This window comes from Rutilus rutilus, assembly GCF_951802725.1.
Source record: "Rutilus rutilus genome assembly, chromosome: 16".
In the NCBI taxonomy this organism is placed as follows: domain Eukaryota; kingdom Metazoa; phylum Chordata; class Actinopteri; order Cypriniformes; family Leuciscidae; genus Rutilus; species Rutilus rutilus.
Window position 1 is genome coordinate 3,326,466 of NC_140224.1, and position 19,702 is coordinate 3,346,167.

General features: G+C 35.1%; 1 protein-coding gene across 1 annotated transcript; it reads left to right on the plus strand.

Moving 5' to 3' along the window:
* The first annotated feature begins 327 nt into the window (after positions 1–327).
* ubtd1b (ubiquitin domain containing 1b) lies at positions 328–19,093 on the plus strand. The gene is made up of 3 exons (XM_084434769.1): positions 328–924; positions 11,971–12,198; positions 14,257–19,093. The coding sequence occupies exons 1-3, from the start codon at positions 858–860 to the stop codon at positions 14,637–14,639; spliced, it is 678 nt and encodes a 225-aa protein (XP_084290895.1). The 5' UTR covers positions 328–857; the 3' UTR covers positions 14,640–19,093.
* The last annotated feature ends 609 nt before the right edge of the window (positions 19,094–19,702 follow it).

Genomic DNA, 19,702 nt, shown 5'->3' on the forward strand with positions numbered 1-19,702 from the left:
AATATTGTATGTATGTATCGCAAATAAAATATCCTTCGTGGTTTGGGAATACATATATTTGTGTTATTTCGTTTAGCAAAAAAAAAGTTTCGTAAGATTGGAACTATTTTTCCTTCTGCTACAAACACGAACAAACATGCTGAAAGTGAACGCACTCACAGCACCCAGTCAAACTGAGAGAGTTGTGCTCGCTGGAGACAATTATAATTGCCTTTTTACACGTTTAAACCGGTCTAAAACGCTTGGGATCATGCGATTTTTGAGCGGAGTTTGAAGGCTCCATCTAGAGGAGGGGCTCTGGTGGAGTCACGTGGTCAGAGCGCTTGCGCAGTGAGCACCAGTAACGTGAACTAGTAGGAAACATCACTCAGTCAGTGGGGGGAAAGGTGCGAGACAAGCGAGAGATAAAGAACTAAGGCAGGTTTGCGACGCATAAATGTTTTAATATACCATAACGCGAGCACGAAATATTCAATAAAGCTCAAATGCTAGCTTTTTTTTGTCCAATTTAGACTGGACTTATGAGTTTAGGCAAAAGCTCGTGCTCTGGCTAGCTGCTGTAAGTTAGCTCGTGGGATAAAGCCAGAAATAACTAAACGCAAGTCTCGTGCCAGATAACTGATATTAGATCATCGCGAGCTCTGCGCGAGACCCTCAGTCTGGGTGTTTTGTTGAGTTTTGTTTCCGTTGTTTGGACTTCCCTTTGATGTACGTACGTACTGTTGACACATCACCCATAGCAAACTGCAGTTCATTTGAGTTTTAGTACTTGTTTACGTTTGGCAATTCACATGATGATGAAGCAGGAGTGTATATAGGCGCTGTCTTGAGATGTGGCCTGCGTTTGTTTGACGATCATGGGAGGATGCGTGGGGCGCGAGCGCGCGGAGTCACGCGGATCGAGGACGCAGAGGAAGCGTGGAGGTGAGACACACTGTTGCTCTAAAAAAAACTGTTGCTTTAGACTCTGTGATTGTGATAATAACCTCTTTGCATGTTTGTTTCCGTGTTTGGCATTCTTGAAAACATGCAAATATCAGGTGTATTTGTGGGAGCCATCAGCAAAAAGTACCATGTTATTATTATCATCATCGGGTAAATACCCAACATGTGAACTAACCAGAAATGGTATGCCTGCACTGTATCAAACTACAATATGCTTGCCATTACTGTACCACAGTTTCTTTGTTGTTGAAGTCACACACTTCCATGTGTCTCCAACAATCATATAAGACTCATTAGATGATTGACTGGTGTTTACTAGCACTATGTCTTGTACTGCAGCTTTTCTTCATGTCAGTTTGTTTTGTGCTGATTCTGAAACTCCTTTTTTTTTTGTAGATGTGACAATTCAGGCCCTTGGAAACATTGACAGTTTTGATCATTATCTGTCTCTCCTCTGTGTGTGTTTTTCCACCTGTGTGCATGTTGGAGCCGGCAGTCGTTCCGGCTGCAGAGTCTCGTCTCAGGGCATGTTCATGCATGTTTGACCCGTTTGCCGTGAGCTGAAGTAGAACATCATTTAGGATTGAAAGATTTTCTTTCCATCGCAGGACATGTAGTCCAGTCATGACATCAGCGACAGTGACATGCGTTTGACTTCTATCAGTGAAAGTCTTGAGGACATTGACGTCTTGCAGCCAGTATCTGTGTATTGTAGGGTTATCTGTACTTCAGCAGATTGTGTGTGTGTGTGTGTGTGTGTGTGTGTGTGTGTGTGTCTTGCTTTGAACAGGAGATAATATTTTCTTTTACACATGGGCGTTATATATATTATGTGACCATTGCCTGCTAAAACAGGAAGACAATGGATTTCTTCCGTCAAGAACATCTTTGCACCAGAGTAATGTTTGGGAAGTTTATTAAATTACAGCAATTCATTCTCAAGCTTAATAATTAAACATCAGTCCTAAACAGTAAGGGAAAAAAGTCACTATAATAATCTACTGTATATAGTATACACACGTTGTTATTATTACTGATTTAAATTATTTCATTTTTCTTCATATGAAATTCATATTCTTGAGAGGAATTTGAGTTTTTCGTTCGTAAGAGTTATTGTTATTCATAAAGTTTTTAACTTTTCAAACTTTGCGTAATATAAAAGTCATGAGCATATTAGACTGATTTGTGAGTGTTGTTTTACTCAAAAGAATCAGTTCATAAGAGTTATTTGAGAATCTGACTACACAACTATCATTGTTATTTATTACCAGAGCAACGTTTGAAAAGTTCAAAACTTTTAAAATTATTATTATTTGAAAAGATTTGTACTTCTCAAACGTTGCTTAATAAAAATATTAAATCTTTATAATGTGCATAATGCATATAAGTGTTTGTGAGGGTTTTTGACTCAAAAGAATCAGTTCATAAGAGTCATTTGTTTAAGAATCATTGTTTTACGTGGTGTGTGTGTGTTTGATGTATGTTTGATGTATGTTTGCTGCAAGAACGCAGATGCATGTTATTGTCTGTCTTGTATAATGTGACACACAGGAGTTCAGACTCCATGCTCACGGCAAACCAAAACCGAACGTCATAAAAATCATTTCCCCGGCACTAATAAAACAATGTAATCAGTTCTGAGGAAGAGCCACATTGTTTTATAATGCAGCGTGTGGAAAAGGGAACATCTCATGTTCCTGCTGTAACGACGGGAGGGGTCGAGAATCTGTCGCAGCTTGCGTTGGGGGTGTGTGTGAATGTAACGAGAGAATTACAGGAGAAGAATGCAACTTTATGCGGCTCCTTACAGCTCTTGGCCTCAAGACACAGAGCCTGCATTTACATATCATTTGACTAGAGCTTATATTAGGTGCTGAACTTTGACAGTCGCATTCTGCCTTGCACACCCACATGGTGTCCTGTTGTTGTGGCGTAAGTCATTATCATAAAGTGAAATAAGCTGGTGTATAAACAGTGCCCTGCCGACTCAAGACTCAACCTTTGATGTTTGAGTCGTTGACTAGATCACAAGTGTGTGTGTGAACCTATGAGACAAGCGCCTTCCTTCTAATCGTGCATATAGGACAAATTATTATTAAGTTGTTTTCACAATTCGCAGACTAATTTTCAAGTGTGCACACTATCCTGACAAGTGACAAGTTGTCATGTAGAAAAAATGAGAGATGGCCATCAATCTTTAGTTCACTTGAACATTTAGAGTTCTTCACATTGTCAGTGGTTTCTTTTATTTGACCAAACGTCGGATTGTAAACGGCCATTTGTCACTTTGAAAGGCCGGTTTAAACCTGCAAGGCTTTACTGTGTCATAATTCATAGGTGAATTTGTAAAATTATCAACATGATCAAAACATTGCTGAATAATAACCTGTTGTAGACATGCCTTCATATTTCTTTGAGCAAATAAAATTGCATTTTAGTATTATGGTTAAAAACATCCACCTTCAGCTCGTGTCTTTTCGCTCTAAAATCTTTGCTTATTTTTATAAAGTACGTGCAAGAATAAATTTGATTTTGTCTCTAATAATCACTTGCTGGACTGAAGCAACATGGGTCTTCTTGATTATTCATACATTGTTTTTTTATTTTTGATATTAGGCTTTTGAGGAAGGTTTATTTCTCTCAATCATCACTGTATTGCATTGCATTGCATTGTGTTTTAAGATTGCAGAGCTTTGATCATAAGACTCATAAGATCATAAGCATTTAAATATCATCTTACTACTTAGGCATATTATTGAGAGTGATAACTGATATTTTTTTTACATGCATTTTTATTCTCATTGATTTTACATTACAAGCAGTCGGAATTTCATTTCTTCCATAATAATAACAGCATCGACAAACATTTTTGCTCAGTTTGGGTCTCTGAATATGAGTTTGAGCTTCATATTCTCACTATATCATGCTATATGAGCCATAAAAGCCTGATGTATCAAATATGATAAAAATTTATTTGAATATGCACATATGCAAACAATTGTCTTTTTGCTTGAAGGTTTTATTAACGCTACCATTTCAGAATTTAGATTTTCTGACTATCATTTCATATGTCAGTTTAGAGGACGAGACTTCCTGTAATACTTGAGTCCTATGAAGTAGGGCTGCGCAATATATCGAAATTCCGCAAATGTATATATTGCGACATGCATATCGCAACGGCTTGCAATAACTGGGGTCATGAACAAAAGACAAAGAGAAAATCACTCACTGCTCTCGGCTGAATAACTTTTGTAGCTTTAATAAGAATCAATATTTAATTCATACAGTGAAAACTAAGCAGTGTTTTATTTTTACATCTGATTATTCAGTTTCTGCTGTTAAATAAAGCTAATGTAGGATAACCTGAACCCCTAAACCCCGTGGTTTACACTTCTTATGCTACAGTAAAACACCGATGTTCACTTTCAGAAGTTGTAGGGATGTTTTCTAGTCACAAAAAGAATGTGAAACACGTATAATTTTAAATATATTTAAAAATTTATTTTACACACTTGCATATCGAATATCTATGGAAGCTTGTTTCCGCCACAGAATAAAACATTTTAAAAGATAATTGCGACTTTTTATCTCACAATTGCGAGTTTACATCTCACAATTCTGACTTTATTTCTCAGAATTGCGAGATATAAAGTCAGAATTGCGTGTTATAAAGTCAGAATTGCGAGATATAAAGTCAGAATTGCGAGATATAAAGTCAGAATTGCGTGTTATAAAGTCAGAATTGCGAGATATAAAGTCAGAATTGCGAGATATAAAGTCAGAATTGCGTGAAATAAAGTCGCAATTGCGTGTTATTAAGTCAGAATTGCGAGATATAAAGTCAGAATTGCGTGAAATAAAGTCAGAATTGCGAGATATAAAGTCAGAATTGCGAGATATAAAGTCAGAATTGCGAGATATAAAGTCAGAATTGCGAGATATAAAGTCAGAATTGCGTGAAATAAAGTCGCAATTGCGTGTTATTAAGTCAGAATTGCGAGATATAAAGTCAGAATTGCGTGAAATAAAGTCAGAATTGCGAGATATAAAGTCAGAATTGCGAGATATAAAGTCAGAATTGCGAGATATAAAGTCAGAATTGCGAGATATAAAGTCAGAATTGCGTGTTATAAAGTCAGAATTCTGACTTTTTTTCTCGCAATTGCGACTATATCACGCAATTCTGACTTTATAACACGCAATTGCGAGTTTATATCTCGCAATTCTGACATCTTTTCTCAGAATTGCGAGATATAAAAACAATTGTGAGATATAAAGTCCAATTCTAAGGGGGAAAAAAGACGGATTTTTTTTTACCTCAGAATTGTTTATATTAGGGATGCAACGATACCATTTTTTCAGAACCGATCCGATCCGATACCAAAAATTCTGAGTATCGGCCGATACCGATCCGTACCGATACCAGCGCAGTTTTTTTTTAATCAAATAGAATTTCTATAACTCTGTGTTGAACTGATAATAAGAACTGAAAAAAGAAAAACAACAACAAAAAATATATGATCATAATCTGACATAAATGCTATTATAAACTAGATTAGTGGATAATTCAGCAGTAAAATTTAGTCTAGAAAAAAAAAGAGCTTATGCGCATCCCGAGCGCAGAATGATGCGCTTGAAGCAACATGAGTCACAGCGCGCAGCGCGTCGAGTCCGCATTGAAAAGTTTATAGCACAAAGAAAATACATATTGATGCGTAGTGTATTGTACAGTATCTATCTATGCAATAGTCTATTCAGCATTTTCTTTTAACAGTTTTAAATTTCAGTTACTGTGCGCGTGAAGAACAAATAGTGCTCTGACTTTACTCCAGTGTTGTGATCTAACAGACACCCGGTAGAAAGTAACATGATTAAGGTACAGCAATAAAGTCCAGCAAGATAGAGTTGTTTTATGCGAACCATAGACCTTTATCTACAGATCAAGTATAATAATAGTAACACTGAATCATCTTGGAGAGAGTTTCATTGTGTTAACTGTTGTAACCGAACGCGACGCGCTGTTTGAATGAAGAATGACTGACAGCGCAGCTGAGGGAAACGTTTACGTGATCTTGAATTTAACGACTTAAATATTAATTTATATCTCACATTATACTATATAACGGCTTCAGAACACTTATAATATTGTGCACGAAAACTTATGGTGCTTTATAATGTTTGTGTGCCTTTTGTGGGGCTTAACAATAACACTGAATAGTATACGCACAATATCGGATTTGGATCGGCCTTGTCTGACCGATACCCGATCCGCCAAAAATGGCAGTATCGGAGCCGATACCGATACTGAGTATCGGATCGGTGCATCCCTAGTTTATATCTCACAATTCTGACTTTATAACACGCAATTGCGACTTTATATCGTGCAATTCTGACTTTATTTCTCAGAATTGCGACTTTATATCTCGCAATTGCGACTTTATTTCCCAGAATTGCGACTTTATAACACGCAATTCTGAATTTATATCTCGCAATTGCGACTTTATTTCTCAGAATTGCGACTTTATATCTCGCAATTGCGACTTTATTTCTCAGAATTGCGACTTTATTTCTCACAATTCTGACTTCATATCTCGCAATTGTGAGAAAAAAAGTCACAATTCTGACTTGATATATCGCAATTGTGAGAAACAAAGTCAGAATTGTGAGATAAAAAGTCGCAATTATTATTATTAATTTATTATTCATTGGCGGAAACAAGCTTCCATAAATATCGCACTATTTAATGAGTTATCGCATTTTTCTTCAATACCGTGCAGCCCTACTATGAAGTCCTAAAAGTTGTTTAATGTTGATATTCGTTCACTCCTTCCACCATTGTACTGTCAATGAGGCATTCTGCATCCTCAGAAAAAAGGTACAGAAGCTGTCACTGGGACAGTACCCTTCAAAAGGGTTCTAATATGTACACTTTTGGAGCTAATATGTACCTTTGAGGGACTAATATGCACTCTTTAGGTACAAAGGTGTACCTTTTGAAAAGGTACCGCCACAGTGACAGCTTTTGTACCTTTTTTTCTGAGAGCGTGGGTGGAAGTGGAACAATGCTGTAAATCACACAATGTGTCCTGTTCATTTGTAATTACACCTAAGCTGGCCATGCTATAAATAATGTGTTTGGATGATGGCCTTTAGATACTTGGCCGTGGTCAGAATCGATGGGAAAGCACTGAATCACACATGTCCACCCTCCTCCTATCTCACCATCAGCCTGAACTTCCTTTTTTCTATAGCAGGTTTATTATTAGAGGTGTTTGCTAAGGCAAGCATCATTATTGCTTAATCGTATGGAGTAACAGGAAGATTCTCCGAACAGTGATTTCCTGTAAAAGAGCAGCCAAATTGCTGCTAAGTCTTCTAAACATTACTTACTTGACTTTGCATTCGGTATCTGTAGCCTTACAAATATAGTTTTCCTTTATAAACCTTTATAAATACCTTTATAAATAAGATTAGGCCGATATATCTGCCAATATTTAGCATTTCTCAATTAGGCAAGGCAAGGCAAGTTTTTTTTGGGCAATTAGCCGATGTATATATTGTATATAAGGCAATTAGCCTTGTATATGTATATAAGGCAATTAGCCGATGTATATATTTTTTCTGTTTGGTTGAAGCCGTCAGAATCCCGTCTGTTGTGGTTTATTGTTTTCAGGACGCTTCTCGATAATTCAGACTTCATCAAATATTTAAAGTAAAGCTAAATTTGTAGGGATGCACCGATTATGACAATTTTGGCCGCCGATATATTGGCTAATAAATCTAAACCCAAATTTTCATAAAGTTTTTGAGAGACTAATTACAAAAGTCTCACCATTAAAAGCCACGTCCAAAGCATTTGTATAATCAAAAGCACCAACATAAATCAAACGCATACAGTACAGTAGCCTAGTTTGAACCAGTGTAAGTTTTCAAATCCATTTTACACTACTGTGGCTTTCCTTATCAAACAAATTGCCTTACAAATAAAGAAAACAAAGCCTATATAAGGCAAATCAGTCACTGGACAACATCTCTCCTTATCCACTATCTAGTAATATCATTACTAATATCAGTCCTAATCACCAGTGTGTTGGGCTCAACATATCATTGTTGACTCGAAACAAGAGCTGCATTTGACCAGATAACTTCAGGGTCATGGAGGGGGTGTTTAGAGTGTGGCTGTTGCCCTCAGGGTTGTTGTGAGATGTGAACTGGATAGATGAAGGCTGAATTGATCTGTCATTTGCACACAAACAGTCATAAATGCACAACCTTTGCTCAGTCATGTGTATATGAGTGAGTATAGTGCACTTCTGCTTTTATTTTCAGACTGAAGTCACTGTACTCCACAATCATGTGTTATATTGACGCTAATTAATGGTTGATTTTATGTATCTAAATCGTGTATGTTTAATATATATATTATGTATATGTGTGTGTGTGTATATTTTTTATATATATATATATATATATATATATATATATATATATATATATATATATATATATATATATATATATATATATATATATATATATATAGTACATAGTACCAGTCAAAAGTTTGGAAACACTACTATTTTTAATGCTTTTGCAAGAAGTCTCTTATGCTCATCAAGCCTGCAGTTAAAAACAAAAAACAAACAAAAAAAACAGTAATATTATGAAATATTATTACAATTTAAAATAATGGTTCTCTTTTTTTAATATACTTTAAAATGTAATGTATTTATGTGATGCAAAGCTGAATTTTCATCAGCAAGTACTCCAGTCTTTGGTGTCTTATGATCCTTCAGAAATCATTCTAATATGATGATTTGATACTCAGTTATTATCAATGATGGAAACAGTTGTGCTGTTTAATATATTTTTTTGGAATACTTTTTTCAGGATTCATTGATGAGTAAAACGTTAACAGCATTTATTCATAAAAACAGCATTTATTCAAAATAAAAGCATTTCTAACAATATAAATTGTTACCATCACCTTTTATCAATTTAACGCATTCTTGTTGACTTAAAGTACTAATTTCTTTAAAAAAAAAAGTTATTGTTCCCAAACTTTTGAACGGTAGTGTATATTGTTACAAAATATTTCTATTCTAAATAAATACAGTTCTTTTTAGCTTTTTATTCATCAAATAATCCTGAAAAAAGTATCTCAGGTTATAAAAAAAATATTAAGCAGCACAACTGTTTCCAACATTGATCATAAATCAGCATATTAGAATGATTTCTGAAGGATCATAAGACACCAAAGACTGGAGTACTTGCTGATGAAAATTCAGCTTTGCATCACAAAAATAAATTACATTTTAAAGTATATTAAAAAAGAGAACCATTATTTTAAGTTGTAATAATATTTCATAATATCACTGTTTTTTAACTGCAGGCTTGATGAGCATAAGAGACTTCTTTCAAAAGCATTAAAAATAGTAGTGTTTCCAAACTTTTGACTGGTACTGTATGAAGAGTTCAGATGCAAAAGCCTCTAAATGCCATCTGAAATTTTCTTCTAGAATGATCATTTTTATCAAGCTCGTATATTTAAGTTCAGTAATTTCACTTAAATGGCAATGAAGATTACCTATTAATTGTCATTTAAGTGAAATCACTGCACTTAAATATACGAGCTTGATAAAAATGATCATTGTATGTGTGTGCGCTTATATGCACACAATATCAACTTTAAGAATCAAAGTAGAAATGGCACATTTCATCGATTATGGATACAAAAATATTATAATAAAAAGAAATGCATAAATAATAATAATAATATACACATATACATACACTATCATTCAAATGTTTCGGATCTGTAATATTTCTACCCCAAATGTTTGAACGTTAGTGTATGCATGTGCATTTTTTTATTTATATTTTTTCTAGTCATTTGTGACGAAATATGCTCTTTATTCTTTCTCTACATTCTTGATCTTGTGTAAAAATGTTCCTTCTAGATTTACTTTTCCATTACACTATAATCATTTGAATGCACTACATGTCAATTCTTGTTTATTAGACTATTACTTTTACATTCCGCTCAGTTCTCAGTTTGTTGCGCCGTTGAAAGCATCAGAGAAAGTACTGATGGAAAATACAAATGGAAAGTCTTTGTCGACCTTCATATGTGATGTCATGAAACTAACCTCATCATAATTCACTGGAATAGTAAAATTCTTGCCCAGTGGTCAAAAAATATAATGTTATATATATATATATAGTACATAGTACCAGTCAAAAGTTTGGAAACACTACTATTTTTAATGCTTTTGCAAGAAGTCTCTTATGCTCATCAAGCCTGCAGTTAAAAACAAAAAACAAACAAAAAAAACAGTAATATTATGAAATATTATTACAATTTAAAATAATGGTTCTCTTTTTTTAATATACTTTAAAATGTAATGTATTTATGTGATGCAAAGCTGAATTTTCATCAGCAAGTACTCCAGTCTTTGGTGTCTTATGATCCTTCAGAAATCATTCTAATATGATGATTTGATACTCAGTTATTATCAATGATGGAAACAGTTGTGCTGTTTAATATATTTTTTTGGAATACTTTTTTCAGGATTCATTGATGAGTAAAACGTTAACAGCATTTATTCATAAAAACAGCATTTATTCAAAATAAAAGCATTTCTAACAATATAAATTGTTACCATCACCTTTTATCAATTTAACGCATTCTTGTTGACTTAAAGTACTAATTTCTTTAAAAAAAAAAGTTATTGTTCCCAAACTTTTGAACGGTAGTGTATATTGTTACAAAATATTTCTATTCTAAATAAATACAGTTCTTTTTAGCTTTTTATTCATCAAATAATCCTGAAAAAAGTATCTCAGGTTATAAAAAAAATATTAAGCAGCACAACTGTTTCCAACATTGATCATAAATCAGCATATTAGAATGATTTCTGAAGGATCATAAGACACCAAAGACTGGAGTACTTGCTGATGAAAATTCAGCTTTGCATCACAAAAATAAATTACATTTTAAAGTATATTAAAAAAGAGAACCATTATTTTAAGTTGTAATAATATTTCATAATATCACTGTTTTTTAACTGCAGGCTTGATGAGCATAAGAGACTTCTTTCAAAAGCATTAAAAATAGTAGTGTTTCCAAACTTTTGACTGGTACTGTATGAAGAGTTCAGATGCAAAAGCCTCTAAATGCCATCTGAAATTTTCTTCTAGAATGATCATTTTTATCAAGCTCGTATATTTAAGTTCAGTAATTTCACTTAAATGGCAATGAAGATTACCTATTAATTGTCATTTAAGTGAAATCACTGCACTTAAATATACGAGCTTGATAAAAATGATCATTGTATGTGTGTGCGCTTATATGCACACAATATCAACTTTAAGAATCAAAGTAGAAATGGCACATTTCATCGATTATGGATACAAAAATATTATAATAAAAAGAAATGCATAAATAATAATAATAATATACACATATACATACACTATCATTCAAATGTTTCGGATCTGTAATATTTCTACCCCAAATGTTTGAACGTTAGTGTATGCATGTGCATTTTTTTATTTATATTTTTTCTAGTCATTTGTGACGAAATATGCTCTTTATTCTTTCTCTACATTCTTGATCTTGTGTAAAAATGTTCCTTCTAGATTTACTTTTCCATTACACTATAATCATTTGAATGCACTACATGTCAATTCTTGTTTATTAGACTATTACTTTTACATTCCGCTCAGTTCTCAGTTTGTTGCGCCGTTGAAAGCATCAGAGAAAGTACTGATGGAAAATACAAATGGAAAGTCTTTGTCGACCTTCATATGTGATGTCATGAAACTAACCTCATCATAATTCACTGGAATAGTAAAATTCTTGCCCAGTGGTCAAAAAATATAATGTGGTCGTGTTTTTGATCATCAAAGCTACTCAGTCTTTCTCCAGCAACTTTCTGCTAAGCCACTGTTCCAGGAAATGTTGTGTAGCCTACACTTCTCTCACATTAGTGTTAATTCACACGTCATCTGCATCGTCTCCAGGTCGTAACGAGCCGCTGAAGAAAGACAAGCTGAAGTGGAAGAGCGATTACCCAATGACGGAGGGGCAGCTGCGCAGCAAGAGAGATGAGTTCTGGGACACGGCTCCGGCGTTTGAGGGCCGCAAGGAGATCTGGGACGCCCTGAAAGCTGCTGCTGTGGCTCTGGAGTGTAGCGATCACGAGCTGGCTCAGGCTATAGTGGACGGAGCCAACATCACGTTACCACACGGTGAGAGTCATCACACTGATTGGCTGTGATGAGACCAGCTTTGTGTGTGACTTGCTGTCTTTTTTGGAACAGAAATGGGAGAAATTTGGATGAATGTTCATGCTGCTCTTTTCCATAAATCAAAAAGCAGTGATGCCAAGCTTGAAGTACAAAAAAAAGCATCATAAATGTAGTATCAAAATGTTTTGATAACCAAAATTTAAGTTGGCAAAAAGTAGCACAGAAGTCGAGAGAGAGAGACGGACGGACGGACGGTGTATGTTGCATTTTATTATTACATTCAGAAATAATGGAAAAATACAGGTAAATAAAAAAAACATTATATAAACAGTTCCCCTCACACCACAAAAAGTCCTTGAAATTTAAAGGTATATATAGAATTAGAATGAAAATATAATTATAAAATAAATGATAGTTGCATAATTTATTGTAACTAATTGACGTTTAGTATTAATATGTTTGCCTTATTGTTATCTATAAGCTAGTGTGCTCCAAGACAATGACAAAATTCACTTTTAGAAGATATAATAAGCATTCAAAACTTACAGTCTGCCAATATGGATCAGTGATTTTGATGACATCAGATTTTCTGTCAAATCAAATGCTCTCTAGAATCTGAAGCTCCGCTTCATGGCTTAATCCACGTATCTCTCGATTGGCACAAATTCAAATGTTTAATGTAACTATTATTTATGTTAACAAAGCTTTGTACTTAACTCGTGTCCCGATATGGAAAACACCAACTTGTAAATGCACAAGTTGCCTTGGAATGTAAATTGCACGTTTCGGATGATTAAAAAAGTGGAGAAAAACATTCTATGTTGCGACTGGTCAAATGACACACAAGATCCAATTCTGTTTGGCATTAATAAAGGGTCTCCACAAGTTTGATTATTTTCAAAAAAAAAATTGATTTCATTTATTAATATTAATATTTTTAATCAAATTTTAATTTATTTGTTTCTATCAAATAACTATATTTATCTGTTTAAATAGCTTATTATCTTCACAGCCTGACCCTTGTTTTCTTTACTGGCCCAGAAGGGAATTTTTCACCATATTGAAGAAGCATTTAATAACATAAAGTGTGGTTACACTTTATTTTAAGGTATCATTGTTACAGTGTAATTATATATTTAAAGGAACACGCCGACTTTTGGGGACTTTAGCTTATTCACCGTATCCCCCAGAGTTAGATAAGTCCATACATACCCTTCTTATCTCCGTGCGTGCCGTAACTCTGTCTGACGCACCCACCGCTAGCCTAGCTTAGCACAAAGACTGGAGGTAAACGGCTCCAGCTAGCATACTGCTCCCAATAAGTGACAAAATAAGTTATTGTGTACAAATAACAAGGGTCACATGAGACACAGCCATCTTCTAACCGTACTCCATCTCTGAGGAACTCTCTGCTCCTCACCACGGGGCTTCTCAGGCGCTGCGAGCAAATCACTCCGCATAAGTAGCAGAGCTTCGGCTTCTGAGAATATAGTTCCCAGTATGTATACGGTTAGAAGATGGCTGTGTCTCATGTGACCCTTGTTATTTGTACACGCTGTGACTATACAAATCACAACATGTAAATAGGAAAATGTTGGCGTTATTTTGTCACTTATTGGGAGCAGTATGCTAGCTGGAGCTGTTTACCTCCAGTCTTTGTGCTAAGCTAGGCTAGCGGTGGGTGCGTCAGACAGAGTTACGGCACGCACGGAGATGAAAAGGGTATGTGTGGACTTATCTAACTCTGGGGGATACGGTGAATAAGCTAAAGTCCCAAAAAGTCGGCGTGTTCCTTTAAGCACTGAGTAATATTAAGCAACTACATGTACTTACTATTGGGTTAAGGTTTGGTTGAGGGTTAGTTGCATGTAATTATGCATAATTTATTGTTATTACTATGGTAAGGACATGTAACATATGTAACAAGGACACTGTAAAATAAAGTGTTACCTAAAGTGTTTGTGCAAATAATGACACGCATCATCTCTCATTGTTATATCTGTGGCACGTTTCACCCCTCATCACTGACGGTTGTTTATATTCTTTCAATCACACTAGGATCCCTGACCGAGTGTTACGATGAACTCGGAAACCGTTACCAGCTCCCGGTTTATTGCCTGGCCCCGCCTGTCAATCTGATATCAGAAAGAAGTGACGAAGACGTGTCGGATAACCCTGAGCCCCAGACGGCACAGAAGAAAGAGTTCCAGCTGAAGGTTCGGCTCTCCACCGGCAAAGACCTGCGCCTGAACGCCAGCATGACCGACTCCATCGGCCTGCTGAAGAAGCAACTGCAGGCTCAGGAGGACATTGACCTGGCCCACCAGCGCTGGTTCTTCTCTGGGAAACTCCTGACAGACAAGACCCGCCTGCAGGACACCAAGATCCAGAAGGACTTTGTTATCCAGGTCATCGTGAACCAACTGACACCAAACCACTGAAGCGCAACCGCGAAGAGATTAAGGACCAAAAACCCCGGCAGCTAAAAGAACGTCAAACGTTGAATCGAGCAACTTGATCTTGCCGGAGTTTCGTCTTCAAATCGAGCATCTGGAGAAACAAATAAACTATTATAAGCGGATTATGAGTTATGATTTGGAAATAAACCAACTTCAGCAGAAGTGCCAAAATGAAGTCGCTTGACTATGCAGTACCAACATGATCCTCTGAAAGTGATCTCCCTTTGTAAGATAATCGAACTTGAGCTTCATTTTGCACACTTTGAGTATCTTAGAATAGTTGTGCCTTGAAAGAAGAGTAGATGAAGAGTTATTTTGCTTACGAGGCATGTTTCAGAGTGCGGCCGCACACACACACACATGCTTTGTATTTTCTGACTTGACGTCTTTGAGCACAACCCAGTACTTTCTATGCAATCTTAGAACAGTTTCAGACTGATATCATTATATAGCTGATCCACATTTCGGACACGTTCGCTAGAGGCCAGTGACGCTCCGCTGCGCTCAAAAGGCTCACTGTGTAAATCTAGTGCACAGAGACACATTAAACTGACAGTGATGCTCTACATCTTCATCTCCTGGCACTGCACAGTCTCCGTGCCCTGTAGATTACAGATCAACTCGTAGAGGAATACGATACGCTGCCTCCAAACGGGAAGATTGGACACACTATCACTTTAATGGCTGTCTGACTTCTTCTTTTATAGAGATGTTATGCTGTAAGCGCTCAGGCTGCAATCAGAGAATATTGCTACTATTTTGAGAGATTATATTATATACTATTTCAATCTTTAACCTGCTTTTTTTTATTTGCTTATCGTAAGACTTTTTACTGATTCTTAACCCTTTATCAGTGGCATTACAAGCATTGCTTTAAGATTTCAAGTAACAAAGGTTATCTGCATTAGGCCTGCACGAACATTCATCCATTTTAGGTTTCAAAACGTTTCTTTTAGTAAAGGTCTTCTGCTCCTGGTTATAACACCATGTGACACTGCGTGCCGCACACCGGTTAGAAACAGCTCATTACCTCAGCGGCAACTGTTCCTCATTAGCACTGGCGTGTTCGTTATACGTCTCTCTTCTATCACGCCATTCCTTCTGCTCTGGGTTACTTTGTCTTCTGTTGTTGTTGTTGTTGTTTTAAAGATACACACTGGTGTACATCAGCCTTCATGCATGAGTTAAATCTCATCAAGTTATCATTGGAAATAGCAGTTTCTTTTTGCATTTGAGGAGTTGCACTGGAGAAGCTTTTCCAGCTTTTACTGTACAGTAAACTATCACTTGCAATGCAAGTCTATGTGGCGTTTTCTTTGGTAATCGACAATATGCAGTAGCTTAAAGGGTATGTATGTATGTGTGTGTGTTCTGTCATTTACACACTCTTATGTTCTACACACCTGTATGACTGACTGACTCCTGAGACACAAAAGAAGATCTTTTGAAAATGCTGAATGTTGGTCACATAAGCCATAATTAGGAAAACATTGGGTTTTTTTTTTAATTCAGGCAAAAAAGTGTGGCTTATGTCATCTCAATTTTGACTTAATATGCTATAATTTTTACTATCTCATAATTAAACTAAATTGACAAAATGGGAGTCATAATTTGACATTTTTGTCCGAATTTAAAATGTTGACTGATATTCTAGCTTATCTCAATTATAACATGTGAAACAACTCAATTATTTGACTTATGACATCTAAATTTCGACTTAGTATGCCATAATTTTTACTGTCTCATAACTGCCCAAATCGAATCGCAAGTTGACATTTTTGTCAGATCTCTTAATTTTGACTGATAAGCTTTTTATCTTAACTATGACATGTGAAAAACATAACATCTCCAATTTGACTTAATATGCTATAATTTTTACTATCTCATAATTGTCCAAATCAAATCGTAAGTTGACATTTTTGTCAGAATTCTCAATTTGGATTGATAATTTAGATTATATCAATTATCACAATGTGAAACAACAACTCAATTATTTGACTTATGACATCTCAATTTTGACTTTTTTCATAATTTCACCTTTTTATCTCATCATAAAATATATTTAGAATTGTTTTTGTTTTGTTTTTTCAGTCAGTGGGTTCCCATGTTGTTTTGGACCCTATCGACTGTCATTATATGAACAAAAAACATTATGAATATATCGTTTGTGTTTTGCCGGACACAGTAAGTCGCAGGTTTGGAACACGAGGGTGAGTAAAAGATGAAACTTTTCATTATTTTGGGTAAACCAAGCTGGAATATTCCCAGAAGTCCTTCGCAGCGTAAAGCACATAACCCTTTGCGAACAACGGGGCATCGTTCAGGACGAAGAGTCACTCAGTACCTCAATCATAATTTATGTGCGTCATTGATTTACATGCTCTGATAAGAAAGAAACTGTACTCAGTGATGTTGTGTACAACTCCAATCCCGCATACTTTGCTAGTTTTGTCCCAGGTCTGGAGCTGTGTGACCTCTGGCCGTCTGAAGGAGAGTTCATTCCTCCTGGCCTTCGTCAGCACAATCTGAAACCCTTATGCTGTGACAACATGTGCTGATGCTGCTAATGATAGAGACCTTGATATTTATTCTCTCATTGGCATTCGTTTCGGGATAAAAACTGTGCTCTATTTTTGCTAGTAATATTCAAAACATTTAATGGAAATAGGCAAAGTAAGAATATAATTAAAATGTTTATAGTGACAGTTCTGGTGTAGCCTGAGTCTGTATGTCGTGCTCATCAATATGTTTTACATATGTGTGCTGATTATGATCATAATGGTTCATTTATGATCATTTTTATTGAAGAGGGACATTGCTGTTATTTTTTTTTTCTAGGCGACACAATTCTCCTGCGTTCATACGGGCGATGTTTCAGTAGGTGTTTTCTTCATGTATTGTTTGTTATCTTTGTTTGAATGGATGTATAATGTGTCTCATGACGTGAAGTTTCCAGATTTGACTGAGGAAGCTGTTAGGAAGCCATACTGTACATGTGGATCTTTTTCAGGAGACTCACTTTGGACGTTTGTCTTTCAAATCGCAGATTGCAGGAAGCCATTCCGCTTTACTCCAGCCTGCTGTGAGTATGGAAGACCGTTTCTGCCACACAAAAAATGCTTTGGTTAATAATAATTATATGAAAACATAAGTCAATTTTGTGAATACGAAATCATAATTATGAGATGAGTCAAAATTGATATTAGAATATAATTTGGAGATTTGTCATTTAAGAAAAGTCGTAGCTGTATATGTCATAATTGAAATTTTTCATAGTTTTGCTTTTTATCTCATAATTACGACTTTTGTCAGATTTGACCATTTTGATTTCATAATTGTCTTTTTATTATTTTGATTCTCATAATTTGTACGGTTTGTCATAATTGCCTTTTTTGTCAGTTTCAAAGGTTTTGACAATTGACTTTAATCTCATAATTTTGTCTTTTTATCTCATAATTATGATGAAGTATCTCATAATTGGGAGATTTTAATCTCATTATTTTGACTATCTCATATGTATGATCTTTGTCAATTTGGACTTTTCCTCATAATTATGACAAAGTATCTCACAATTGTGACGAATTATCTCATAATTGGGAGATTTTAATGTTATTATTATGACTATCTCATATTTATGATCTTTGTCAATTTTGACTGTCTCATAATTGTGACGAATTATCTCATAATTAGATTTTAATGTCATTACTATGACTTTATCTCATAATTATGATTTTTATTCTTATGTGGCAGAAACATGCTTACATGTGTGCGTGTCCCAATTACAAAATACAAGAACTTTTCATAAACCTTTAAAAGGAATTCATGTGAATTTCTTTATAGATTAATATCTGTATATTAAGAGAGATAAAATGTGTGAAATTCTTATACTTAAATGTGCTTACGGCCTGTTTCACAAAAGTTATGTATAATTTACATGTTAATCTGTTTTTCAGATGTTTTAATTGTCAATTAAAATGACAGCTGTGAAAGCAAACAGATGTTTGTCCATAAACTGCTAATCATTTCATCATGTTCTCAGATCAGTTTCAAGTGTTTTTATGAGCTTGGGACTAGTTAGTCTGACCTTAACTGTAGTAAAGCAAGTGTTGTTATCATTCTGAAGTCAGCAGAAAAGCTGAACTGTGTGCGGGCGGGAATGTTGATGTGTTTAAAGCGCCATGTTTTATACCTCTCACTGGTTAAATTTCAAGAATGTATAGGTTATGAATTTTAATACCATCTCATGTGCCGATACATGTTCAGCATCTGTTTTAAAGTAGATTCTGATTGGCTGTCAATGTTGTTCATCAGCTGAAAAAAAAAAAATGTCTGAATGTGATTCCACTGATATTGCCATTATCGTTATTGCTGTTGTGTGATCTTTGCTACTCATAGAATTAGAACGATTATTAAAACTTTATCATTATAGTTGCTTATCTCTCTGGACCTCCTCGAATTTATTAACAACTGTAATATACTGTAGTAAGAAAAAAGTTTTCAAAAACACTTTTCATGAAACCTTTAATACATTTTAAACATTTTACAAATATCAAGTTATTCAATCCAATTTTAAGTTAAATATGAAGTAATTATCAAATATTAGATTATAGCGGTGGTGTGGATTTCTGTGTTCTCATAGAATTAGAATGAGTATTAAAACTTTGTTATCTCTGGACCTCCCAGCATTTATTAATAAATGTATTATACTAAATACATTTAATTTACTATAATATATATATATAGTTCTTATAAATATCCCTTTTAATTCATGTTTCATTCAGTTTTGACAAACGTTTATACTATTTTCAAAAAGCTTTTAAAAAATAGCTGTTCATCAAGTCATCACATCAAAGTTGTCGTTGCCACAGACTGATACAACATTTTGATACACACACACACACACACACACGAACCCTTCAAAGTTGTCGTTGCCACAGAATGGTACAACATTTTGATACACACACATATACACACATTCACACACACACACACACACACAAACCCTTCAAAGTTGTCGTTGCCACAGACTGGTACAACATTTTGAT

What these genes read in the sequence shown, in the direction of transcription:
- ubtd1b (XM_084434769.1), top strand. Translation starts at nt 858, where the DNA reads ATGGGAGGATGCGTGGGGCGCGAGCGCGCGGAGTCACGCGGATCGAGG. An exon ending in GACGCAGAGGAAGCGTGGAG is followed by an intron (nt 925 to 11,970) that starts GTGAGACACACT and finishes CATCGTCTCCAG; the next exon opens with GTCGTAACGAGCCGCTGAAG. An exon ending in CAACATCACGTTACCACACG is followed by an intron (nt 12,199 to 14,256) that starts GTGAGAGTCATC and finishes CAATCACACTAG; the next exon opens with GATCCCTGACCGAGTGTTAC.